At 45.4% G+C, this 27744-nt stretch overlaps 1 protein-coding gene across 7 annotated transcripts; it reads right to left on the bottom strand.

The window, feature by feature from the left end:
• Positions 1-206: 206 nt before the first annotated feature.
• On the bottom strand, positions 207-27731 carry sclt1 (sodium channel and clathrin linker 1). 7 transcript variants are annotated; one of them, XM_070552082.1, is made up of 22 exons: positions 27710-27731; positions 27045-27107; positions 26869-26930; positions 25780-25832; positions 25623-25695; positions 25372-25427; positions 25076-25205; positions 21210-21332; positions 20904-20969; positions 20277-20347; positions 13846-13936; positions 13563-13654; positions 13165-13342; positions 12944-13042; positions 9069-9140; positions 8858-8932; positions 8612-8754; positions 8345-8537; positions 6971-7167; positions 4102-4180; positions 590-679; positions 207-486 (listed from the first exon to the last, which is right to left on the bottom strand). In XM_070552082.1, exons 2-22 carry the CDS (start codon positions 27076-27078, stop codon positions 430-432), a joined length of 2034 nt encoding a protein of 677 aa, XP_070408183.1. In that variant the 5' UTR covers positions 27079-27107; positions 27710-27731; the 3' UTR covers positions 207-429. The 7 variants fall into 7 exon arrangements, 6 of the variants coding, with proteins under 6 accessions (XP_070408183.1, XP_070408182.1, XP_070408184.1 ...); XM_070552081.1 differs by lacking the exon at positions 27710-27731 and adding an exon at positions 27435-27522; XR_011520825.1 differs by lacking the exons at positions 4102-4180; positions 27710-27731 and adding an exon at positions 27435-27524.
• Positions 27732-27744: the final 13 nt, after the last annotated feature.

Below are 27744 nucleotides of genomic sequence, written 5' to 3'. Positions count from 1 at the left end.
GCCCCATCGATGGATGGACAGTTAATTATCTACTGATAAATAATAGTTTTCTCACAGCTGCAGACCCAAAAATAACTCTGCAAAAAAGACAGAAGTAAAAGAACAATCTGTGCAAAACCTAAAGAAAACAAATCGGCCTTTCAGAGGACAAACATTTAATTATAAAAATGTAAAATGAGCCAGCATGCAACAAGAAACACAGATGGTTTGTTTAGGAAATGTTTATTATTATTATTATTATTATTATGACGGAGGTCACATCATTTCTTTATAAAAAGTACAAATGACTACCTCATCATGAGCAGAATTCACCAGAATAAGGCCGACTATGTTGAAGCTGCTTCCGGCAGACAGCGGTAAAACTGTTCATGTTGTTAGGCGTGAACATGACGAACGTGCCGGTATTAACACGGTCGTTAGGACGTGAAGTCATAGAGACTCTGGTTTCGCCGCGGCGGTCTTCCAGCGCTGCGACAGTGAGGTCAGCTGTAAGACGAAGAAAACACTAAATGTAATGAAACGAACTGCAGCCCAGTAAGGAATCGACACCGCTGCATGCAGAGGTGAACGGGGTCAACGTGCAGACTACCTGTTGGGAAGCGGCCTTCTGTTCAGCCTGCATCAGTCTTCTCTGGAGAGACTTTGTCTTCTCTTGATGTTCTGCTAGTCGTCTCTCATACTGAGCAAACAAACACACATCAGCTTATTACAAGCAGTTTGTCACTTTCCAAAGCACCCAAACACAAACAGATGTAAATTATCACTAAATGCTCCGTCTGTGTCAGGGGTGCCCAGTCCTGGTCCTGGTGGGCCTACCCAGCATGCTTTAGTTGTTCCCCAGGTCCAACACTGCTGATTGTGTGGTTGAATCACCTGTTCGGCAGCTCTTATGCTCTACACAAGCCTGTTAATCACCTGCTGACTAAATCAAGTGTGTTGAAGCAGGGAGACACCTAAAACATGCTGGATACCGGCCCTCTAGGACCAGGATCGGGCACCGCTGATCAAAGACGTCCGAGAAAATCCAGCTGATCTCAGGTTCAACTGCTGCTGCCGTTTGGGTCTCGTGGTGCCAGCAGTGGCGCCCCCCCCCCCCCATGGGGGGCCAGGCCACCCCTGGAAACTGTTGTCCGCCCCGCTGCCCCCCTTCCAGGGAAGACCACCTCCTTATCCCAAAATATGGATAAATCCCAACAGGTTTTGTTGAAACAGCAACAGTTAGCTCATTCACTGTCACTGACGACTAAAGTCGTCATTTTAAATCCAACCGTTCACCGCCAAAGTCGTCATCGTGTGTTAGGAGATCGTTTTGGGCACTTCTGTAAAAAAAGTGAGGCGCGAACCGGAGAAGCTTCTGCCATTCCATTCCATTCCATTTATTTGATAAAGCACATTTAAAAACAGCATGTGAGCTGACCAAAGTGCTGTACAGGGGTAAAAACATATAGGGTAAAAAGAATAATATAAAAGAATAAAACAACTAGAGCAGAACAAAAAGAACCATGAGAAGTCAATAAAATCAGTCAAAGAACAGTGTAAATAAACCATCGATAAAATAGCTAGGTAGTAAAAGCAAGAGAATAAAAATAAGTCTTTAAGTGGGACTTAAAAACCCCAATGGAGGAGGAGATTCTGATATTCAGTGGGAGATCATTCCAAAGTTTTGGAGCGCAGACAGAAAAAGCTCGTTCACCACGGGTTTTGCAGCGTTGACGGGGAATCTGTAGTAGGTGTAGGTCACCTGAACGGAGAGTCCTGCCTGGCACATAAGGAGTGAGTAACTCGGATATGTAGGGTGGTGCTAAGCCATTCAGCGCCTTAAAAACAAACAATAAAATTTTAAAACGTATGCGGTAGTGCACAGGAAGCCAGTGAAGTCTTGCTAAAATTGGAGTGATGTGCTGACGACGGCCAGTATTGGTCAGAAATCTTGCCGTCGTATTTTGTATCAGCTGAAGGCGAGATAATGCGGCTTTTGAAATACCAAACAGAATTGCGTTGGAGTAGTCCAACCTTGAGGTGATGAAAGCGTGAATGGTTGTCTCGAGGTGGCGCCGATTCAGAATGGGTTTTAGTTTGGAAAGACGTCTTAGCTGATAAAAACATGATTTAACCATGTGATTAACGTGAGAGTCCATTTTTAGAGCCACATCCATTTTAATTCCAAGATTAACAATTGTCTGACTAATTTTAAAAGGAAGAGCAGAAAAATCAGGAGCGGAGGAAGACGAGCCATTAGGAGTAAAAACAATAAACTCGGTCTTAAAATCATTCAGCAGCAAAAGATTTGCTGACAGCCAGTCTTTAACCTCACTCAGGCAATCAAGGAGCGGCTGGATGGAGGTAAAAGCCTTCAATGGAACATAAATCTGGCAGTCGTCCGCATAAAGATGAAAGTTAATGTTAAACTTCCTGAAGATTAGTCCCAGTGGAATAATATAAATGCTAAATAAAAGGGGGGCCGAGGATAGACCCCTGTGGAACGCCCCAAGGAAGAGCAGCAGCGGGAGATGAACAGTCGTCCATTCTAACTCTAATAGACCTGTTGTCAAAGTAGGAGCAGAACCAGTCAAGCGCGGATCCCTTAATGCCGACCAAATTCTCAAGGCGGGACAATAAAATGTCATGGTCCACCGTGTCAAATGTAGCTGAGAGGTCCAACATCACCAGGGCAACATGGGAACCGGAATCAGTGGCTAAAATAATATCATTAAAAACCCTGATGTGAGCGGATCACAATTCAACAACAGATTATGAAAGAACGGATATGGTAAATGGCCTGTATTTGATATAGCGCCTCCTAGAGTCCGGGAACCCCCCAAGGCGCTTTACAACAAAATCATTCACCCATTCACACACTGGTGGTGATGAGCTACGATGTAGCCACAGCTGCCCTGGGGCGCACTGACAGAGGCGAGGCTGCCGAGCACTGGCGCCACCGGTCCCTCTGACCACCACCAGCAGGAAACGTGGGCTAAGTGTCTTGCCCAAGGACACAACGACGGCGACAGACTGAGCGGGGCTCGAACCTGCAACCTTCTGATTACGGGGCGAGCTCTTAACTCCTGTGCCACCGTCGCCCCAGGATAGCGCTCGAAATGGCGGATTCTTCCTGATGTAAGAGGTGAGGTGAGTCTCCGCATAGTTTTGGCGTTGACATCATCCTAGCGCGGAACGTTCTGTCACTCTTAAAAAAACAGTAAAACCGGTGAGAAACGCTGGCAGCGAAGGGCTTTAAGCTTGGTTTATGCTTGACGCGTTCACTTTCCGCTTGGTGATGCAGCTCGCGGCTGGAACGAGCTTCACAACTCGCAGCGTTTATGGTTCACGCGGCTCGTCTCTGCGGTGAGCCAATATTCTCCCAAACTGAACGGGGCAGCATGGAGCTCTACAGCATGCATCCAACACTACACCATAGTAGAAGTAGAAATTCCTGTTTACAACATGGCATTCCAGCATTTTTAACAGCGTTCTCGTCTTTTCCGACAGTGCGGGCTATTTCTCTCCAAGAATTATTAACAAAATGTTGATCACGGTGATCTCTGAGAGCTGAATCATACAAATGTCTGTATTTACCAACCTCTGCCGTGCCGGTCCGCCATGTTTTTCCGCGTCCGACGGTCAGCGTGGTTAGAAATTTTCCGAGGTGCAAGTTGCGGAAATCTTGGGCCGTGCGGAGACGCGGTGGAGGGGCGTGGTTGTTAAAATGACGCAAAATGATGCAACTTTTCCGCGCGGAGCCGTGCGGACCTCGCGGACGCGTCAAGCATAAACCAACCTTTAGCAATCAGGAACGGCTGGCAGCGAATGAGTTAAAAATATTATGAAACTAAAATTTGAAACAATAACACAAATGTTGTTTTATTTCTGAAATGTTTGTTTCTTAAATTTGAGGTAAATGTGTTGGACGCATAGGATAATTTGGGGATAAATTAGTTGTGCCACCCCAAAATTTGCACTAGCCCCCCCTATGAAAGTTTTCTAGGAGCGCCACTGGGTGCCAGACCATGTTTAACACCAGCAGTTGGTGGACTTTTGGTCACGGTTCCACGTTGGGTTAACTGAACCGTGATTCTTGAGCTGTTGTGAGTAAAAACAAACCTCGTTTATCGTGTTGTGGTCGGCTTTCAGCTGCATCTCCAGCTCTTGTGACCGCTGCTTGTGCCGCTTCAGTTCTGCCCTGAAACAAACACGCAACAAAGAGCTGAGCTGAGGCCGAGAAACATTCACCAAGCTTGGCTTCCGAGTGTTTTAACATGTTCAGCATTTCAAACGCATCCCATCGTTGTGCTGGCTCACCGCTCAGGGCACAACAACCATAAGTGGTAAATCAATTTGTGTCTGAAGCGCTGCAGAGCTTCTGATGCACATGGATGTGATAAGGTCCTCCGGCAGAGAGGGATCGGAGTAAAGACTCGTTCTCCAACAAAAACAACAATGTCTTTATTGATTTGAATGGAGCACCGTATTAAAATTTTATATTTCATCTACTTTTAAAACCAGCTCTGCCGGCTGCTAACTAGTTTCCGTTAAATTGGGGATGAGTGGACGTTTCAGACCGAGCGCGTTTCCCTGCGTTTTTTTTTTTGTTTTCCACATGAGAGACAAAGTGAGACGAAGACAACGGCTCAAAAAAAGAAGAAGAAGAAGAAAACATCATTTCTATAGCGCCTCTCAAGATAAAAATCATGAACCGCTTCATAAAAACAAAAAATGTAAAAATATAAAAAAGAATTTTGAAAATGGTTAAAAATATATTTAAAATGAGCAAAAAGAGACAATTGTGATTAAAAAATGTAAAGAAAGAGAGAGAGTGAACAGGAAAGAGGGAAATCAGTGGATCCTGAGGAAGGTGGAATAGGTGGGGAGAGCAGAATAAAGAGAGAGAGGTGAAGAAGGTCACACCAAAACCAGCTTGAACAAGTGAGTCTTCAGCTGCTTTTTAAAGGAGACCACTGAGTCCACTGATCTCAGGCTCAGGGGGAGAGAGGTCCAGAGTCTGGGGGCCACAGCAGCAGATGATCTGTCACCTCTGACCTTTAGCCTGGTGCTGCACAACCAGTAGGCTTTGATCACTGGACCTCAGGGACCTGCTGGGGGTGCAGGGACTAAGAAGATCACCAATGTAAGATGGTGCTTGTCCATGTAAGGCCCTATAGACCAGAACCAGGATCTTGAAATGAACCCTGAAGTTGACTGGCAGCCAGTGAAGCTGGAGGAGAAGCGGGGTGATGTGGGTGTGTTTGGAGGACTTGGTCAGAAGCCGAGCACAGGCGTTCTGAACCACCTGTAGACGGTTCAGGGAGGTTCTGCTCAGACACGTGAAAAGAGAGTTACAGTAGTCTAAGCGTGAGGAGATGAAGGTGTGGAGAACTGTCTCAAGTTCAGAGCGGGACAGAATGGGACTCAGCTTAGCAACGTTCCTGAGATGGAAGAAGGAAGAGCGAACAAGAGAACTGACATGAGAATCCAGGGTGAGAGCTGGGTCAAAGGTCACGCCAAGATTCCTGACAGAAGGTTTGGTGTGGGAAGCAAGCTGACCAAGAGAGTCTCTGACTTTGGGAACCAGCTTGTCTGGGGCACAGATGAGGATCTCAGTCTTATCTTCATTCAGCTGAAGAAAGCTCCCACCATCCAGGTTCTGATAGAGTCTAAGCAGGTGTGTAACAGCTGCAGCTTAGACATCTCATGGGGCTTAAAGGAGATGTACAGTTGGATGTCATCTGCATAAAGATGGTAGGAGATTCCTTTAAAGGAGCTCAGGATGTGCTGAAGAGGAAACAGATAAATGAAACCACATATGCTGAAATAAAAGTACTCTGACAATTCGGCCAACTATCAGTAAGTAGAACGCATGAAAACACAGGTGGAGAAAGTCAGCGCGGACCTGATCAGGCACCTGAAATCCAGTTTGGGCCGATTTCCGAACGCGTTTAATCAAAACACGTGCAGTGGCCTCTAGTAGGCATTAATGCCTTGTAGGTCGTACTCTGAGGAAACAAAGCACTAGTGCACCATGTTCAGGAACTAGAAGTGAGCCATTTCAGAGGAGAGCTTCAGACTTGATTTGGGGTCTTTTTTTCCTCATATTAAGACATCTCGTCTCTGATTGGCTAACAGCAACACAACTCTACCACTGACTCTGTTTGCTCTGCAACGTTGAAGTTTTATCTCCACAAATAACACAAGCCTGGAGGAGTTCTGCTGTGTGGTGGTGTTGCTAATGCTAACGGTTAGCTTCTACTAGCTGAGACGTTCTCTGCTGTTTCCTGGATGCCAAACCAACAACAGCCTTCCTCGTTGTGAGTCAAGATGGGTGAGTCCATGAATGTTAAGTGACAGGGTGATGTAGATCTGTCAGGCTTTTCTAATCCTAGAGTTTCACCGTCTGTTTTCTATCAGAAGCTAATGCAGGAGATTGGTGTAGGAGACTATTTTCATGTTCAGCCTGCATGAAAAACCCAGAGTGACTCGTTATAATTAGAAATAATTATTAAAAATGGGTTTTCAGTGTTCCACACCTTTAAGAAATTAAGAGAAACCTTCAAAATAAAAGCTCGTAGGACAGTAACACAGAAGAATTGTGGTTTTGATTTCTCCCAAATGTGATTTAAACCTCCCAACCACTCGCTGCACCCTGAAAGTACTCATCGATCCTTATTAGAGTTATGTATTCAGACATTTTGTACATAATTCTATATTTTTTTTTCTCCCATTTAAAATGAACATTTTGGAAATTGTGCCACATTTCCAGGATTTTTGATGCCACTCCACTGGAGGTGCATGTCTTAAACGATGTTGATGAGCAAAAAAGCAAAGTTGATTTCTAAAACAAAGCAAACATTAAAGTAAGTTTTCATGTCTCCCACTCCAGACCAGCAGGTGAGTAATAAAACATTTTACTGATAAACAGAAATCAACCAGTGTGTCTTAAAAATCTTCTTTACTTAGAAAGTGTAGAGATTCTTACTTAAGGCCTGCGGTTTTAGTTTCAAAGGTCTGAAGGAGGTTCTTGGCCTCATCCTTCCATCGCTGAGTGCTTTTCTGCTGAGCGGCGAGGAGGCGGGTCAGGTCGGCGCTGGAGCTGCGGCTGCTCTCCTCCAGCTCGCTCAGCCGCGCGTCCAGCTCCTGCTCCTTCAGGCTGTACTCTTGCTCCATCAGTGACACCTTATGGAGGACGGAGGAGGACGAGGGTTTACTTTAGACGTCACTGACCCACCGTACCGGTCCAGACGGGGAGATCTGTGAGGTTCGACCTGCCCGTCTAAAGTGGACCGGAAATTTCCAAAGGTCTGTTTGAATCTAAGATTGCTTTTAAACAATTAGCTTGTTCGTTTTCCGACACCCATCCAAGGCTGGGTTGCTACGGTAACAGATCCAAGCAGAAATTCCCTGCTAGTGTTTGGGATACAAAAATGTTTCCAGATCAGAGAGGATCTATTTATCTCACCCCCAACGGAAGGTAACCAGGAGGCATCCTGACAGACACCCAGGGTATCTGCAGGTTTAAGGAAGCCAAATTTAAGACTTTTTAAGACCACTTTGACCAAATTTAAGCTATTTTTAAAAATTAAATTTAAACTAAAATTCCAGCTATTGCCTGGAACCGGTGCTAACCACGTTGCAAACGCGGGATTAGCCATCCAGTTACCATAAAAGTTGCACGTCCCCATGGTGCAATCTCCCACTAGCTTAACCAGCTAATGTGCTCATCTAAAAACAGCCCCCTTTCATAACCAACTGAATGTGTACGGTTCCGCTTACGCCAACATCGTACACAAAAAATGCTGAACGCTAACTGGAAATTCACGAAAATGTCATAGAAATAAAATAATCTAGTTTATTGGGTCTTTGGTAATTTAAGACCTTTGGAAACTGTATTTAAGGATAATTAGTAATTTTTAAGGATTTTTAAGGCCTTAAATTTGGAAAAGCAAATTTAAGACTTTTTAAGGACCCGCGGATACCCTGGACACCAGAACCACCTCCATATGGAGGAGCAGCACATCTAGACCTCCATCGCATTGCCTAAAATATCGGGATACCCCACCAAAGGAAAGGGCCTTCATCTTTTCCAGTAGAGACATAAACGAGTCCAATCTTCCTCTCCAACATCACTCTGAACATGCTCCTCCGGAACGCTGGTCAGAGATTCCCATAAACACCCAAAACCAGGTGGAAAGCCTTCCCAGAGGAGTGGCAGCTGTGACAGCAGCAGAAGGGCCAACATTACGGAAAAACCTAAAGATTCAGCTCATTTCGGCTGCTTATGTCCGGATAATAACACCTTCAGTGGAGTTAAAACGGTGAAAGACACAGACGTAAGCGGTTTCCATCTGATTACCGTCTGCTTGGCTTTTTTTTGGATGAGCATCGTAGCTTTGCGGAGCTCGTCCATCTCTTTGCGTAGCTGCACGTTTTCCTGCTGCAGCTGCAGCCGCTCGTCGCTGACGCCGACGCAGTCGTCCCGCGCCGCAGCCAGAGCACGCCGAAGCTGCCGCACCTCCTCCTGGCACCGAGACAGCTCCTCGCTGTACCTACAAGCAGACGAGCGAGGGTTTCACCTCCTGCTCACAATAAAACCAGCCGCACAACACTAAGCTACACTTACTCCATCTCCATTGTCTTCATTTTGTTCTGGGTGCTCTGCAGCGTTAGGCTGAGGTCGTCCTTCAGTCTCTCTGCATTCAGACACCTCTGAAGAAGGGCATCAATCCTCTCGAACTCCGGCTCTGCCCTGCCCTCTTTGTACACCTGAACAGAATCACCACAGGCTCTCGCTAACGCCGCTACCCATTCACAGTCACACCATCAAACAGCAGGCACCTTCCCAGTTCACTGAGGCTTTCATGGATACCTTCTCCAGTTCCTCCTCTACAGCTCTTCTCTCACGCAGGGACCTTTCAATCTGAGACTTTTTATCTGCACACTCCTGGGTTGGAAACCAGAACAAGGGTTGACAGGGAAAGGGTTTGTTGCAGACAGAAGTAGACAGGCAGACACTAGAGAAAAAAATAGGGTTTAGAGTGATTTTGAAGGAAAATCCCTCTAGAAGAGCAGGTTTGTACCAACTGCAGCGCAGACAGCTCCTCTGTAATTCGCTGGATTTGGACGTTGCACTGTTTACGCACACTATCCACCTGGTGGAGCAAAAAAAAGAAAAGAAAAAAAGGCACATTTTATTCATAGCAAAGTGAAAAAACAGCTAAAATAAAATCCAACGATCTATCCCCAGATGTTGCCCTGACTGCACTTCCATGTTAATCCAGATTGTTCTAGACACAAAAACAAAACGTTAAAGCGATTTATGTTTTATTACAGCAAAAAACTGAAACACAGGAAGATTAGGTTCTTTTTGTTGTCAGCTGTGATTTTAGCAGCTTTAATACATTAAAACTGTGAGTGGATCTATCTGGCATTTATTCATAGTTTGGAGACCGCTGGTTCTCAACGCTGGCCCTGGAGGGCCGGTATCCTGCATGTTTGAGTCGTTTCTCTGCTCACCTGCTGAATGAAACCAGGTGTGTCGAAACAGAGTTAAAACTGAAACACGCTGGATCCTCCAGGACCAGGATTGAGAACTACTGCTGTAGACCATCAACAGAGATGAGTTGTTCAATAGTTCATGCTAGCATTAGCAGTAGCTCTGGATATTGATAGCAGTAGCTCGGAATAGCGTTACCAGTAGCTCAGGCTAGCATTAGCAGTAACTCATGCTAGAATTAGCAGTGGCTCAGGCTAGAGATAGCAGTAGCTTGGGCTAGTATTACTAGTAGCTTGTGCTAGCATTAGCCATGGCACCGGATAGGGATAGCAGTAGCTCGGGCTAGCGTTAGCAGTTTCTCATGCTAGAATTAGCAGTAGCTCAGGCTAGTGTTACCAGTAGCTCAGGCTAGAGATAGCAGTAGTTTGGGCTAGCATTACTAGTAGCTCAGGCTAGAGATAGCAGTAGCTAGGGCTAGTATTACTAGTAGCTTGTGCTAGCATTAGCCATGGCACTGGATAGGGATAGCAGTAGCTCGGGCTAGCGTTAGCAGTTTCTCATGCTAGAATTAGCAGTAGCTCAGGCTAGTGTTACCAGTAGCTCAGGCTAGAGATAGTAGTAGCTTGGGTTAGCATTACTAGTAGCTCAGGCTAGAAATAGCAGTAGCTTGGGCTAGCATTACTAGTAGCTCATGCTAGCATTAGCAGTAGCACCGGATAGGGATAGCAGTAGCTCGGGCTAGCGTTAGCAGTTTCTCATGCTAGAAATAGCAGTAGCTCAGGCTAATGTTACCAGTAGCTCAGGCTGGAGATAGCAGTAGCTCGGGCTGGAGATAGATAGTTATTGTTAGCATTAGCTCAGGCTAGCGTTCAGCTGAAGTGGGTTGGGACATGCTAACTTGAGGGGGCGTGTCTAAGCGTATGACGTGCTAAGTTAGCTTTTCTCAGAACAAACGTTTTCTCCGTCGGCGTTACGTTACTAAGTAAAACGTGACATGCTCGACGGTGGCACAGGAGTTAAGTGCTCGCCCTGTAATCGGAAGGTTGCAGGTTTGATTCCCGCTCAGTGTGTTGCTGTCATTGTGTCCTTGGGCAAAACACTTAACCCAGCTTGCCTGCTGGTGGTGGTTGGAGGTGGCGCCTGTGCTCTGCAGCTGTGGCTACGATGTAGCTCATCACCACCAATGTGTGAATGTGTGTGTGAATGGGTGAATGTCTGATTGTGTTGTAAAGTGCCTTGGGGGCACCCAAGCGGCCTTCATTCAACAACAAGGTAAATGTGGTTTGAAAATCAAGGACACCTTCAAGTTTCTTCAAACATATAAAACGTTTAGAATAATTTTCATTTTTATTTGTTTTTATGATAAAAACAGAGAAAATTCTAATCCTGCATTTATAATAAAACATTATAGGATTTCATCGATAACTTTGCACTTAGACGTATTGTTTCTGACTAAAACCGGGTCCTTGTAAAGAGGAAATAAAGTCTGACTACTGCTTGTGGCCGTCTGAGAACTTAAATCTTTACTCGACGCTTCTGCCTTTTTTCTGAGAACCTCTAAATGAAATTGAGGTAAAAAATGGAGATGAAGTGAAAAAAGGTCTCTTTTTGCTGCGATATTTAAAATTAACATCCACCTGACTGACAAAAGCACCTGAGGGATTAAAAAGAAAATTATGTAGGACCACGATTACCAGAATGTCTAGCTCATCAACTCTGGTTCTATGAAACACTTTTAAAGGCCAGCGAGTGAGTAAGACGCCGGATTAACGTGATTAAGAAGAAGAAGAAGAGCTTGATGAAGAAGAGCAACAAACCAATCAGCACGTCTGTGGATGGGCTTACAGCGCTCTTATTTTGGAGGCAGGATTTCTGTATTTAAAGGTCTCATCCCTCGTAAATCCGCCGCGGTCTGGAGTGGGAATGAAGTCTCTGAGAGTCGTTTTCCGAGGAGGAAAAAGCTCTGGTGCTCGAAGACGCATTGATGCATCCTTCTGCGGACTTGGGACCTCAAAGTATCCCATAATGCACTGCATGGCAAACTGTTCTACTTTACTGTTAAAACCCATCAATATTACTTTTCCCTGTGACGTAGAAGAGAATGGCTTCTTCCGACCCGATCGTTTTCCCGTCTGTGGCTGACCCCGGAGGTGGGGGTTGGAGAAAATGTGGTAACACTTTACAAAAAGGGTCCCTTTATTAACGTTACTTAGTGCATTATTAAGTATTAATAAACAACTTGCTTTTTTATCAACGTTCTCATTATCGTTAACCATTAAGTGTTCTTAACTCATTCGCTGCCAGCCGTTTCCTGACCGCTAAAGCCCTTCGCCGCCAGCGTTTTTCGCCGTTTTTACTGTTTTTTTAGGAGCGACAGAACGTTGCGCGCTAGCATGATGTCGACGCCAAAACAACCAAAACAAAGCGGAGACTCACCTCTTACATCAGGAAGGATCCACGCGTTTCGAGCGTCATCCATTCTTTCATAATCCGTTGTTGAATTGTGATCGGAAGACGCTTTTCCGGTTCACGCCTCACTTTTTTTACAGCAGCGGCCCAAAACGATCTCCTAACACATGGATGTTCTGTTTCCTGATCATGTGAGGTGTGACGTATGCGGATGAAGATCGGCTTCAGAGCTGAGATGTTTGTTCTCACGGTGCGGGGGCTCGTCCGACGCCCACAGTAAAAACATGCAAATGACGACTTTAGTCGTTATTGGCAGTGAATGAGTTAAGGTTAGGACAAAGGCTGGGAGTGGGTGGGTGGTTGCTTAGTAATACATTACATAAAAGGGTTAAGGAGTTGTTAATAGTTTATTAATGCTTAATAATGCACTAAGTAACGCTAATAAAGGGTTATAAAGTGTTTTCAATTCAATTCAAGTTTATTTATAAAACGCAAAATCACGACAAGAGTCGTCTCGAGGCACTTCACATAATAAATATTCCAGTACAGGTCAGGTCATTAAGCCAGTTAGAAAAAAGTTTCCTATATAAGGAACCCAGCAGGTCGCAACAAGTCACTGACTAGTGTCAGAGTCTTTACAGCAATCCTCATACTAAGCAAGCATGCAGCGACAGTGGAGAGGAAAACTCCCTTTTAACAGGAAGAAACCTCCAGAGGATCCTGGCTCAGTAGCGGCCATCCTCCACGACTCACTGGGGATGAAGACAGAGCGAGCGCACGCACACACACACACACACGCACGCACATACACACACACACACACACACACACTAAGTTACATTCCGTATGCACGTGGAAGTCAGATCGCAGCTCAAACAGCACAAGCATTACATGGTTTCCATGGGAACGAGACCTTTAAGAAAGCAACTCTAAACATTTTTTTTAATGAAACCTGTTGAAAGCAGAAAGTCGGCGCTTCTTTAAGTGATTGGGTCGTTATGACGTCATCAACATTCGCACAACACCAAAACCATTTTAACCCTCATCCACCTCTCTCCGTGTCCGGACTGTAGCCTCCTGGATTAGGAGTTTGATGGTTTCGTTGGTCTTCAGCAGCTCTTCTGTCTTCTGCTTTTCTCTCATCAGGGCCTGCAGGGAAAGTCAGGACAGGAAGCTGTTTCAGTGGGAAGCGTGCCGGGCTGTGAGAACGTTGCCGCTGGGAATACTCGGCTAGTGATAAACAAGCGGAGGGCCTGGAGGCACGCGGTCACCTGCTCCTTCTGCAGGACGGCCTCTTCAGCAACTTGAACACTCTGGCGGACTTTGGACAGCGCCTCATACTTTTCCTCTTCTAGAGTGGCGCACCGTGCCTGGAGTTCCCCGACCTTCCTCTCCCACACAGCCTGCTCTCTGCGAACCACCTCGGCCTCGTGAGATGCAGCTTTTAGCCTGAAAATGAAGGAAAGCAGAGAGATCTCGCAAAAGAGGAGAAGCTGAGAATTGCTGCTTGGCCTTGTGACACTTACAACTCAGATATAAAATTCCACGACGTTCTATAAAATCAATATTGCAGCACTTTAGTAATCTAAGAAGTTCTGCCAGACGGCTATCGTTACAACCAGAGGGGGTGGTTACTTGTAAAATGGTGGCGAGTTAAAAATGTTCTCACCTGGTCTCAAGTTGTCCCAGCGTGGTCTGAAGCTGCTGGAGGCGTCTGTCTGCGGCGTCCTCTCGGCCCTGAGCCTCTGCAACATCTTCCTCCTAATTACAAAAGCAAAATATCTAAACAGGTGGATCATTTTATTCATAATGGTTCCCATAGCAATGCCAAAGCTCTGCTTTTACATCCATAAAGGAATGGTGTACATTTACGCCGAACATCAGTGTGTGACCCACAATAAACACTCGTTTATCCACTTCAAACTCGCTGCTAATAAACGCGTTTCACTCACTCTCCTGCGTATCTGGTCTTGGACACTGTGCAGCACTTTGGTCATCTCGTCCACTTTGGCGGTGGCTGTTCTGAGTTGAGCCTTAGCCTGCCTACGGACGTACAGAAAGGAAACGCCGACGTTAATGAACACCACGTCCCGAGCCGTGCAACCGACAGAAACAACTGAACCGAAAACTAACAAAAAAAATAATAATGGCAACGTCGTTTTGGAAGCAAGCTTGTTATTTGTTGGGTCGCCATGTTGTCTTGAACACAAGGACACCGCGTGGCAACAATAGGATTTCTAGACTTCAGGTTTTTGTCTCTCCAACCGCCTGTTGATGTTGAGTCATACTTCAATGTTTCACTAATATGTCTGTTTTAAAGGGGCATTATGGAAGGTTGACAGCCAAAACATGTATAGAAATAATAAATGTCTTCTTCATACATTCTCCTGCAATGCCCTGGTCCTGTAGAATGAGCCCTGGCATTTTTACTGTGATTGCCTGTTTTTCTGTAAAATCACAGAAAAAGAGAGATGCTCGGGTCGAGCAGGCTGCTTCACGCGCGTTCACGCTCAGGCATCGCCCGTAGCATTTGCTATCCGTAGCTTTAGCAGCAGAGAGAGAGGCAGTGCCACTTTGTCGCTGTTCCTAACGCCTAGTGACAAAGCTAGCTACATTTCTGAGGACCCTTAGCTACTTTCTGTAGAACTTTCTTCTAGATATTTCCTGCTAATTAGCAACAAAATAACCATTTTCACTCCGAACCGTTCTTTGGTTTGACGTTGTTTCAGCTGTCATCAAGGATATAAATGTTACAGATACAAAACATGTCACTGGTGCTTTAGCTCACCTAGTAAGATGTCAGACTCTCATGCAGAAGAACTGGGTTTGATTCTGGATGTGAACATAGTTTATTTAGAGCTTCTTTTTTACATTAATGGTATATTTTTTACAGTAAGATGCCCAAATTTTTATTTGAGACTCGCCGAACGGCATTGAATTCACAGATAAAAAAGATGTGGGTTCAACTTTCATTTGGAACAATTTTTCAAGCAAGGGAAGGGAATGATCTGAGCATGCAGGAGGACTGACCCATCATAAACCTTTGTCGGCTGTGCTAAAGAGAAAGGTACAGAACCACATTATTTAATTCATTAGCTGCGTGTTCCCCTGTCCTACTATTGAAGCTGCCGTTACGCTTTTGGCCTGAGGGGGCGATCACGAGCATAAAAATTCAAAACTCCGTAAAGTCCCTTTAAGGAGCAAAAGTGAAAAATAACACCACAAATGCATGTTGGGCACCCGTGTTTGATGCGTCTCCCTTGTCCAACACTTCTGATTCAGTGGAGACATGAAGGACAGTACCATCAGGGACCAGGACTGGATTTCACTCGTTTAAAGTAAATATGGGACTACGGTGAAGCTCCTGTGCTTCAAACACCAACCGAGCCTTAAAAGACAGCTTTAGAGGAGTCGATCACTCGTTTAATCAATACATTTGCAGCCGACTCTAGAAGCAATGCCTTGTAAGTCGCAGGGGCGGATGTAGGACTGAAGAAGATCCGGGGCTTAACACACACACGCACGTGCGCGCGCACACACGCGCGCGCTCACACGTGACACGCACTAGTCATCATATATATATATATATATATATATATATATATGTCTTGTACCACATAACCTTCCGGTTCCGGTTGAGTGAACGCTGGCGCGTCTCGCTGCCGCTGCTCGCTGGCAAACAAACTTTTTGTATTTTTTTTTCTTCTTTTTCACCCTGGTCACATCCCTGTGTCGGTGAAAACTCATTTTCACCTACCTGCTCAGCTTGCGTTCTGGTTGCACATCACCACCTCCCTGCTCCACTCCATAATGTGGTCCAGCAGGATTTCTGTGTGCCTCGCACTGGCCTGGATCATCCTGTCGCTCATTCTTCTGTCCGTGGATGGCCTTCTCCAGTACTCGGCGGCGGAGCTCTTCAACCTCCGCTTTCGCTACTCCGGATCTCCACCACCAGCTCTGTGCCTCTTCCCCGACATCACCTTCCAGCCTCGCCGTCGGTATATCCATCGGGGGTCCCGGCGGAACCTCCATCTCGACGGCTCCAAAGGAATACCCTCCTTCTGGTCCACGACTAGCCGGCGGCTACCCAGGAATACCTGCCGAGCTGCCGACTCCAGCGTGTTAGCCCGGCTGGCTAGTCGGACTAATGCTCCTGTCGCCAGGGACTTCCGCACTGCTAATTTTGGTCTTCTCAACATTCGCTCCCTCTCTGGTAAAGGACATCTCCTCCAAGATACCATCAGTGACCATAAGCTAGACTTTCTTTGTCTGAACGAAACATGGCAACAACCCAGCGATTTCTCACAACTCAATGACTGTACTCCTCCCGGATTTGTTTACCTCTCCAAACCCCGTGGGTCGGGCCGCGGCGGTGGTCTCGCGATACTGTATCGCGAGACTTGGAAGGTCCTTCCCGTAAACCTTCCTCCTCTCACCACTCTGGAATGCCTCGCCTGTCAACTCTCCGGCCCGACCCCCACAATAATTGTCACTGTTTATCGTCCCCCCAAGTTCAGCCCTGAGTTTTTAAATGAACTCTCTGCTCTTTTATCCCATCTGTCCGCCCTTTCCCCAAATGTAATTTTACTTGGTGATTTTAATATTCATATGGACAATATGGCCCTCCCCCTCAGCAAAGACTTCTCCTCATCTTTGGACAGCCTCAATTTTCATCAATATGCCAATTTTCCCACTCACATTAAAGGTCACACCCTGGATTTAATCTGCTGCTCCGGCCTGACCCCCTCCAACTGTACAGCTGACCCGCTCCCTTTCACGGACCACTTCCTCATCTCCTTTTCTGTTCCCCTCCGTCTCTCCATCATCAAGTCACCACGTATCATTTCTTTTCGTAATATTAAGGACATTGATCTAGCCTCCCTGTCCTCCACTTTTGCCACCTTGACCCCTAATTTGTCCTCTACTCCCGATGATCTTGTCATTCAGTACAATAACGGTCTGGTTTCTATCCTTAATTCATTTGCTCCCATCAAATCCCGCTCTGTATATTTTACTCGGTCTGCTCCATGGTTCACCCCTGCCCTTCGCTCCTTGAAAGCTACTAACCGGAGGCTTGAAAGACTCTACAAGAAAACCGGTCTCACCATCCATAAAGACTTATATTCTGCTCAGATTTCTCTCTACAAGGACTCCATCTCCCATGCCAAATCTCAGTATTACTCCGGTCTCATCTCGTCCAACTCCAGCAACACTAAAACATTATTTTCCATCATGAACAGCATTTTTCAGCCTCCCGACTCCTTACCCATCCATCTTTACTCTTCAGAAACCTGTAACTCTCTCCTTCAGTTTTTTAATGAGAAGGTCAATAGAATCCATCTCTCTTTACCTCATTCCTCCCCTCCCTCTCCTGATTTATTTGAACCCACCATTCCGTTCTCCTCCTTTGAACTTCCCCATCCCTCAGAAATATTAGATTACATCACCAAATCCAAACCTTCCACCTGTCAACTGGACCCTATTCCAACTGTTTTAGTTAAATCCTGCCTTTCTTCTCTGCTCCCTTTTATAACAGCCATTATTCATTCCTCACTATCCTCTGGTACGGTCCCATCCCTATTCAAATCCGCTTCAGTCAGCCCTATTCTAAAAAAACCTGGTTTAGATCCCAATGATTTCAATAACCTCCGTCCCATTTCCCATCTTCCCTTCATTTCCAAAGTCCTTGAGAAAACTGTTGCATCTCAGCTCCATTCACATCTCACCCGCAATAACCTTTATGAACAGTTTCAGTCTGGCTTCCGTCCCCACCACAGCACAGAAACAGCTCTCATCAAGATCACTAACGACCTACTCATTGCTGCTGATTCTGGTTTAATCTCTATTCTTATTCTCCTCGATCTGAGTGCGGCCTTTGACACCATTTCTCATCCCATCCTCCTTAATAGACTCTATTCCTTAGGCATCACTCACACCCCCCTCCGCTGGTTTCAATCTTACCTTACTGGCCGCACTCAGTTCATCCAGTTAAAATCCTTTACCTCAGAACCCACCCCAGTCAAGTCAGGTGTGCCCCAGGGCTCTGTCCTGGGGCCCCTCCTCTTCATAGTATATCTCCTCCCTATCGGCAAAATCTTCCGCAAATTCAATATCCAGTTTCACTGCTTTGCAGATGACACCCAGCTCTACATTTCCAGTAAGCCCAACTCAACTCTCCCACCATCCTCCCTTACACTCTGCCTCTCTGAAATCAAATCATGGTTCACCTCTAATTTCCTCAAACTCAACGGCAATAAAACTGAACTTCTTCTAGTTGGCACTAACTCCACCCTCTCAACATCTGACAGCTTTTCTTTAACTATTGACAGCGCCATAGTCTCCCCCTCCCCTCATGTCAAGAGTCTGGGTGTCATCCTCGACAGCTCACTTTCTTTTCAGGCTCACATTAATAACTTAATTCGGTCAGCATACTTCCATCTACGTTCCATAAACCGTCTTCGTCCCTCACTGACCCCTCACACTGCCGCCATTCTCGTCCACAGCCTCGTCACCTCCCGTCTCGACTATTGCAATTCACTTCTTTATGGTCTCCCCAACAAACTCCTTCATAAACTGCAACTGGTCCAGAATTCAGCAGCCCGTATTATCACCAGAACCCCTTCCTTTCACCACATCACGCCGGTTCTCCAGCAGCTCCACTGGCTCCCAGTTAAATTCAGGCCCATCTTCAAAATTCTCCTCCATACCTTCAAAGCAATCCACAACCTCTCTCCTCCATATATCTCAGACCTTATAAGTATTCACACCCCGTCCCGTTCACTCAGATCTTCTTCTTCCATCCATCTTGCGGTTCCTTCTGCCCGTCTCGCTACCATGGGGAGCAGAGCTTTCAGCCGCTCTGCTCCTCGACTCTGGAACTCACTTCCCCCAGACATCAGGAACATCGACAGTTTTACCCTTTTCCAATCAAAACTCAAAACACATATGTTTAAATCTGCCTACAACCTCTGATTTTATTGAAATGTTTCTCTCTGTTTTTTCTTCTTTGGGTTTTATTATTGTTTTATTGTATTTTATTACGTGTTTTGTGTAAAGTGACCTTGGGTGTCCTGAAAGGCGCTTTGAAATAAAATGTATTATTATTATTATTATTATTATAATTTTTAATCTGAAGCTACATATTAAGCATATTCAGGGCAGAGTATTGTTCCTGTTAGTGTTTAGTGTGAGATGATAGTAAATATTCCCTTTCTTTCCCCAACAACTTTACCTGACAGTAAGCTAACTTTAGGCAAACCAGCAGCACCACAAATATTTTCAAATAAGACCCACAAACCTGAGTCAACACCAGTCTCATCAAAGCTGGGGTTCTGTTGTTGTACTTTTGGTCTAAAAAAACGTCCTTATGTCCATCTTCACTCATGTGTTTCAGGCAGAGACTGTAGAAGAAGCCGGCTGCTGAAGGGCTTCTTCTTCAGTGGTGGAGGCTCAGGCAGGCTGTATACAAACTACTGCCAGCTGCGCCCTCTCTGTTGGACTTTGGTACTGCATGTTACTTCCGCGATTTAGATCCGGGGCTTATCATGAAAGATCCGGGGCTTCAGCCCAAGTAGCCGGGCCTAACGCCGCCCCTGGTAAGTCGTACTCTGGAGAAAAAAAGTGTCAGATAAGCCTGTTTCAGGAAGAACAAATCAGCTGGAGAAGAAAATGGCTTCAGACGGCAGGATTTGGATCGTATTTATCATTATGTGGACATCTCTCCTCTGATTGGCTAACAGCAACACGACTCTACCACTGGTCTCTGTTTGCTCTGCAACGCTGATGTCTCATCTTCACAACTAACACAAGCCTGGAGGAGTTCTGCTGTGTGGTGGAGTTGCTAATGCTAATGGTTAGCTTATACAAGCCAAGACGTTCCCTCCTGTTTCCTGGACGCTAAATCAACAACAGCTCTCCCCCGTAGCGAGTCAAGATGGGTGAATCCACGAGAAAAAGGTGTTGCTAAACAACAGAGAGTGTTTCCCATGCAACCTGACCCCGGATAAGCGGACGAAAACGGACAGATGGATGGCTCGTGTCAGTGTTAGCTCATTGTTAGCGCTATTAGGGTTGTTTTCGACCTTTTTAACTCCAATTTCAACCAGTAGGGTGGAGGAGCAGGAAACTCCTCAGTGTGACGTAGATCTGTCAGGATTTTCTAATCCTAGAGTTTCACCGTCTGTTTTCTATCAGACGCTAATGCAGGAGATCCGTGTAGGAGACTATTTTCATGTTCAGCCTGCATGAAACACTCAGAGGGACCCGTGAGAATCAGAAATATGTTTGTCATTGTTTCACACCTTTAATGAGCCAATGTGATGCTACGGATTAGGTCTGCATGGCCGAGTCCTCGGCGGCAGCAGCTACTCGTAGCTCGTATTACCTGAGTTGACAGTGCAGCTCCTCCATTTCTGTGCTCTGCTCCGCCACCGTCTTCAGGATCTGCTGGTTCGTCTGTGTGTGGCAGGAAAGACAGGAAGGCCATCTTTGAGGCGTGGCTCCAAACATGATGTCCAAACCAACTTCAGGACCCCCCACCCCCTGCCGGCCGAGGAGCCGGTGTCAGCCAGTCGCCGCTACAAAAGTGAATGTTCTCACAAGCAGGCAGTGAAGAAAGCTGCTAGCGAGGAGAGCCCAAGGCTTGGCCACACATCAAAAATGCATTAGAGAGATATAGTATTACTACACTCCTCACACCACACGTGTGTGTATGTTTTATATATACCCACAGCAGGGGAGTCAGGTCAGCTTCTCCTAAACAGCCTGAGAGGTGAGATTTTAAAGTACCGGTGAGTTCAGGTGACACGAAAAATGCCCATTTAGATGGAGGATTACCGGGTAAGCTGACAGTCCGATGTACCCGAGCACCAGAGGGATTCACAAACCGACTCACTCACTTACAAGATTCATCATTAGAGCAGGGTTCGTTTTAGCAAACAGCAAAGCATTTCCATCTCACGGCTAACTGGAAGGCTGTGATTTAACACACTTCTAGTTAAGCATTACTTACCGATTCTAGCTTCTGATTGGTCGTTTGGAGTTTGTAAGTGTGCTGCTGGAAGTGAAAGAGCTGGTCCTGCGATGCAAAACAACAGGAAGATTTAACCGCCATGGCGATTACCTCCTAATTATCTGGGCCCAAACAACTCTAATTAGCCCCGCTGCTATGACGAGGCCTCCGCCTAGTGGTGAAGGCCTTCTGGGGGTTTGAAAGGCAGAAGTTTGGACAAACCTTAAGTGTGAATAAATGGACAAGTTTGATACTTTCTATTTGTGCAGTAAATAAAGTGCCGACTCTGCAACTTGGTGTGGAAACCTTGAGCTGCTGCCTCTGAGCTTCGTGGAGCTGCCTGTCAGAGACGGTCTTCTGCTGGACCTGCTGCAGGCGGTCCAGCTCCTGAGCTGCCGTCTGCCACAGCTCCATGGCCTGCACTCGTTCCTGAACACACACACACACACACACACACACACACACACACTCAAATAACCACCATGTCTCACTTTCTGTTTCTATGGAAGGTAAAGCCGGTTGAAAGTTTGCAGGGAATACTTTGACAAAAGCCAGAGCGGCAGATTCCCGCTGCTTTCAGCGGAACGCCGAGATCAAAAGTAAACGGACCGTCGAATCTAACTTCCAGTCATGATGAATGCTCACAGCATCCACCTGCATCCGACTCCAGCTCTGACGCAGCGCAGTAAAGACTCGGAGGCGATTTAAGAATCCACAAGGAGTGCTTCAGACATGCAGCATCACCTGACCTGCAGATATATTTAATATTATGGTTACGTTTTTTTTTTTTGACCATTTAATGCAGCAACAGATTTTTTATATGCAGGTTTTATGTGGGTTTGTTTGTTTCTCGGTCCATTAAATAGATCCTTTAGTCATATCTTAATACATTTGCAGCGGTCTCTAGATGAAATGAATGCCTTGAAATTCCTACTCTGGGGAAAAAAAAGCTCCGGTGCATCTGTTTCAGGACCGAGTGAGCCACATCAGTGCTTTAGACGGCAGGTTTTGGATACTTACTTCCTGATATTTGGACATCTCTCGTCTGATTGGCTAACAGCAACAGGGCTCTACCATTGACCCGGTTTGCTCTTTAATGTTTTATCTCCACAAATAACCAAAGCCTGGGAGAGTTCTGCTATGTGGTGAAGTTGCTAAAGCTAACAGTTAGCTTCTACTAACTGAGACGTTCTCTGCGGTTTCCTGGAGGCTAAACCAACGGCAGTGTTCCCCGTCACGAGTCCAGATGGGTGAGTCAGAAGCTAATGCAGGAGATAGGTGTAGGAGACTATTTTCATGTTCAGCCTGCATAAAAAACTCAAGAGTGACCGATTATAATGAAAAATAACATTTTTGAAGTACCACTTTAAAGTGTTAAACTGAAATCCAGATGATTTATTATCGTGTGTGTGTGTGTGTGTGTGTGTGTGTGTGTGTGTGTGTGTGTGTGTGTGTGTGTGTGTGTGTGTGTGTGTGTGTGTGTGTGTCTTCTCGATCCCCAGTGAGTCGTGGAGGATGGCTGCTTATACTGAGCCAGGATCCTCTGGAGGTTTCTTCCTGTTAAAAGGGAGTTTTCCTCTCCACTGTCGCTGCATGCTTGCTTAGTATGAGGATTGCTGTATAGTCACTGACACTAGTCAGTGACTTGATGCAATTTGCTGGGTTCCTTATGTAGAAAACATTATTTCTGATTGGCTTAATGAACTGTGAATTGGAATGTTTATTATGTGAAGTGCCTTGAGACGACTCTTGTCGTGATTTGGCGCTTTATAAATAAACTTGAATTGAACTTGAATTATAAGTGTTTCTTTTAGACATGCAGTAAAAAAAATCATCAGCTGGTTGGAATCTGCTAACATTTAGCATGATTTTAAACTCCCTATCTGGTCTGAGCATCAGTGCAAACAATAATAACAAAATAAATAAAAAAACAAAATGTATTTTAGACCTTTAAAATAATAAATATGAATATAGTTACTCTGTGCACCGAAAATGAATGAAAGAAAAAAAATATATCAACAATTCTTCTGGTCTGCAAACTCACCAACATCTGATTAGGTGAATTAGGGAAAATAAGTAGGCATGTCCCGATCTGATCACATGATTGGAAATCGGCCCCGATCACGTGGTTTCAGACTGATCCGGACTCGGATACTGGGTTCATATTACAGGAGAGCAACTTGGTTCTCCTTAAAGGTTGTCAGGCTCCCCTGATGCCCTTAGCTTACACACCCACAAGGAGCCCAAAAGAGATCCAGTTTCTACCTTTATTATGTTATTTATATGGACTCAGAGTAGCGGGGATTCTTTAGAGCAGAGATGCGGAGCAGCAGGCAGACCGCTGATTATTCATGAACTCCAGCTGCGTTCTGCACACGGCCACAGTAACAAGTTTTTAAGGTGGCATCACCAAAAAATATATAATTAACACACAGCCGTTCGCGTCGGTTCATTTTCTCTCTGGTAAGTTCTGTCTGTGTTTGAGCACGACGTGTGGACGCGCTCGTCACTGGCGCAGCGGCGCACACTCCGCTTTTTTAGCGGTCAATAGATCAATTTGATCTATACGTCTCCAGCCACCGTATCATCTGCTGAAGCTGCCGGCGGCACATGCGCACTTTGTTGTTTACAACCAAAACTTTCTTGAAGCTAAAGCTGAAATAATGGCCAAAGGAGGAGACGGCAGCGCTCAGGACATTTATTATCCCTCAAAGAAGACAAAGTGGGAAGTACGGGCATCTTTTGGATATATGAAGAATGCCGAGGGACAGTTGATAGAAGACGGCTATCCTGTTTGCAGCACGTGCAGAAAAAGTGTCTGTGAAAGGCAGCAACGCTTCAAATCTCATGACACATCTGCGTGACCGTCACCCACAACTCTACAGTCAACGCAAGGCAAGCTAACGTTAGCGTTTTAGCTAAAATGCGTGATCCGAGGATTTGGGTTGAGGGAGAATGCAACGAGTCGTTATATAAAGCAGCCGCAGCGCCGCTACCTGCATATAAACCGTGTCGCGGACACCGCCATGTTGAAATGACGCTATGCGTTACGGGGCTCCCAGGGGCAGATAAGAGTTGGTCTCTCTCCGAGAATAATTATGAATTTAACAACGATTACTGCCTGATGACATTTTCCCACATCTGCAAAGCTCACTGGAAGGACACAAACCAAGGACAATATTTTCCTGATATAGGGTTTATTACTCAAGTAAGGGTAAAAAAGTATCTGATTAGAAGGCTACTTGAGTACTGAGTATCATCTGGTCTAATACTTTTAAAATGATGACATCAAACAGACAAAAAATAAGAAGTTATGGGCAAATATTGGTATTTTAAAGGCTAAAGGGGAAAAATGTAAACAAATAAACAGAATTACAAAATAACACATTTTAGGCAAAATTTAGACATAAACTGAGGACAATATTTTCCTGACATACAGGGTTTATTTAATTGTGTGAAAATGTAGCACGTTTAAAAAAATACCGCGATAATACCGAAAACCGTGGTAATTTTGGTCACAATAACCGTGAGGTTAAATTTTCACACCGTGACAACCCTAATACAGACCATTTTAGATTAGGTTGCATTTCCTTTATTCCCAGATTATGTAGTTTGTAGCACTCATTATAATGTTGTCGAAAATTTCTGGCTAATCCACGTGATCGGTATCGGTGATCAGCATTCTTTGATATCGGTATCGGTGATCGGCAGCAAAAAAACCTGATCGGTGCATCCCTACTTCTAAGCCCTTGTGTGTAAAAAAGTTTATGACAGAAAATATTTGCTAAGTGAAACTGACCTGAAACATTACGTGCACATTAACAACTGAATGACCCACACTTGTGTAGCACCGGTCAGCGTCAGAGGACTCCAAAGCGTTTTACATTATAGTGCATCATTCATCCATTCACGCACACATTCACACGCTGCTAATGATGAGCTATGATGTAGCCGCAGCTGCCCTGGAGCGCATTGACAGAGGCGAGGCTGCCGAGTACCACCAGCAGGCGAGGCAGGTTAAGACCACAACAGCAGCATTCTCTGGTGGGAGCCGGGATCAGTCCTTCACCTCTCTGACTACTGTCAACCCGCTCTACATGAGCTACTGCCGTCTCTACGACTGAATGCTTCATCTAGAAGAGCTTAGACACCAAGACTAGACGTGCACGGACCTGCTCAGAGAGCTGAACTTGTTCTTGGAGGCTTTTGATGATGGCGTTGTCTTCTATTGTGCTGCTCTCTGCTCCTGAAGTCCCGGGAAGAGCGTGGAGCTCGACAGACTCCCTCAGCTCCGAGTGCAACCTGCAGAAGGTGGAAGACGTTAGCGGGTGGTACTCCGCTTGTTTTCAAATGTTACATAAAACACCCTCAGTGTCGGTGCCTCGTGAACAGTAAGGACCAACACACTGGAAGGTTGGTGAAATATATAATTGATGCATAGCCGCACGGGTGAAACTTTATTTTTTACCTTTCGTTTTCCTTCACGACCCTCTCCAGCCTCAGTTTGATGTCCGCCATCAGCTCCTGTTAAACGAGCACACAGAGGCACCAGGTGTTTTCAAAAACTTTACCTGGAGACAAAGAGATCTCTCGAGAGGCTTTCATCATCAGCTTTTTAATCTTTCGCCCTTGCCTGCTCCTTGGGAGTGCACCCCTTAAAGAGCCAAACTGACTCATAAGGCCGTGAGTTTGAACGCTCCGGTAAAATCTAAACCCTACCTGGTATTTCTGCAGCTGTTCGGTCATCTCATCCATGTGCCGATCGTATTCTGCTAGAAGAGGAGCCATTAAACTGTAACACAAGAGGAGCACTGATGTCACAAACGCGTGTCATATGTTTTACACGTAAAACTATTGAGATAAAAACTCATCCAACCCTCTATCTGAGAGCCAGGGTGCAGCAAGCGCCTCCTGCTGCGTCTCCTCCACCTGTTGGTCAAAAAAACTTGCATTCATCCAATTCTACTAAACACTCCCATCTGCTGAGTCATCAAAACAAAACAGATACAGATGAGATCATCGATCAGGATTCATATCCATGATAAGTCTGTTTATTGAACTCATTTGAGTTAATGGTAAGTTTTATGCATACTTGCTAAGAAACACGTGAAAATTCAACATTCGTTTCCAGGTTAGTTTCACGTTTCGTCCTCCGTTCCTCTCTGTCATGTCAAAAGCATTAAACCATAATCCTAGTTTATCCTGCTCTTACATGATTCATAGAGTACTGCGTGTTCTCTCCTCGCTTCACCCACTCGCTGTGACACTGTGAGTGACATGAAGCCAGTCTGTCCCGTTCAACCCCTCAACTCTCTGTCACGATCTGCCCCTGCCCTTGATTAGTCCCTACTGGTTTCACCCACCCCTTGTTACCTGCCCATGTGTTCCTAATTTCCCCCCGTGTATTTACACCTCTCGTCTCGTATGTCCTGTGTCAGATCGTTGTGGTTTGTTTGTCATCGTTGTCTCGTGCTGTTCGTTCCCGCGCTACCATTAAATCATTTTTTACTTTATCCATGCCTGCCTTTGTTGCCTCCTGGTCAGCTCCACCACAGATGGTCCGCCTTCAACTACTCCTCAACGTGACACTCTCATTCACCCCAGGTCTCCCTTTAGCAGCCAGAACGGGATCAAACCTAAAAGACTTCAGTACAAAACATGTAAGATGGGGACAGAGACTCTACAGTGGCAAAGAGACACATGATGGATGATAAATGACTCGCACTTGTAAACCGCCTTTCTGAGTCAGAGGACTCCAGTATCACTCATCCACATAACACACATTCAGACCCTGGTGATGAGCTACGTTGTAACCACAGCTGCCCTGGGGCACACTGACAGAGGCAAGATTTAGATTATAAAGTGGATAATATTCTCTTTGCATTGAATATGGCTGCATCCGATTCTGATATCATCTAAGATCCGATTCAGCCTTTTTAAGAGCTAACTGATGTTTACATTTTACCTGAGAAGATTGAGCGTTTTGTCCATGCTGATACTGGCTGAGAGCAGAATTTAACCTGCGGACTGAAAATAGATCAAAACGTTAAAAGTATTTAGATTTTTCCCCCCAGAATTCCAAATTTCACAGATTTCAGACGCCACACAAATCAAAGTTGCCGTTTTCTCGTTTGATCTGACCTTGATCGCGCAGAAATTCCACTTCTGAACCCATGTTTACGATCTAAGCAAAGATAAAGTACTCTGGAAACGAGAAATAACAACAAAACATAAATTACTGTAAACATAGAAGAGACGCAACTCACACAGCGTGCACAGTTGATTTCAACGCAGCTTAGGGAAGCTAAAATATTAAACTACAAAAATGCGGGGTTCTGACTTAAAACCCTGTGAAACTTTGCGAAGCTGCATTCATTCTCTACCCACTAGTTAGGGTACAGAGCTAGCCGGGGATAAACAGCAGCTAAGCTAGCGCGCTAGCTTAATTCACACACGTACAGCCTAGCCTCCTCGTCTTCTAAACTCTTCCATTTCAGAATTTGAAATGCTAATAAAAGTTTATTTGTTTACTTTGATCGCGTTTCCGCCAACCGATTTGAAGTAAACAAATATCAAACCAATGGCGACGAAGCGGTGCACTTGTGAAATGGTTCCCTCTAAACATCAGCTACGCACAAAAGGTCCGCCCGCTAGAGGAAGCGTCGGTATGAAAGTAAAATCACGAGACTCACGTTTGGTTTCAGTTTGTACTTTTTCATATCACGCTGTTTATGGTCTAGCATGAACCGTAAATATTGTGGAAGAGACGTCAAACACACAAAGTCTTAGCTTTAGAGAGTGTTTACCTGTTTCATGGAAAGCAGGTTTCCCAGAGTAGTTT

The sequence above is a fragment of the Nothobranchius furzeri genome, chromosome 6, assembly GCF_043380555.1.
Source record: "Nothobranchius furzeri strain GRZ-AD chromosome 6, NfurGRZ-RIMD1, whole genome shotgun sequence".
Taxonomy (NCBI): Eukaryota; Metazoa; Chordata; class Actinopteri; order Cyprinodontiformes; family Nothobranchiidae; genus Nothobranchius; species Nothobranchius furzeri.
Note: the sequence above shows the minus strand (reverse complement) of the source record. Positions and strands in the feature narration are given on the sequence as shown.

Excerpts from the sequence above, each read along its gene's own strand:
- sclt1 (XM_070552082.1), bottom strand. The coding sequence starts at position 27,078 with ATGGGTTCAGAAGTGGAATTTCTGCGCGATCAAG. Across the intron at positions 8,933-9,068 it reads AGCTGTCTGCGCTGCAGTTG|GAGTGTGCAGATAAAAAGTC; the intron begins GTACAAACCTGC and ends TTTCCAACCCAG. Across the intron at positions 487-589 it reads AGAAGGCCGCTTCCCAACAG|CTGACCTCACTGTCGCAGCG; the intron begins GTAGTCTGCACG and ends TTCGTCTTACAG.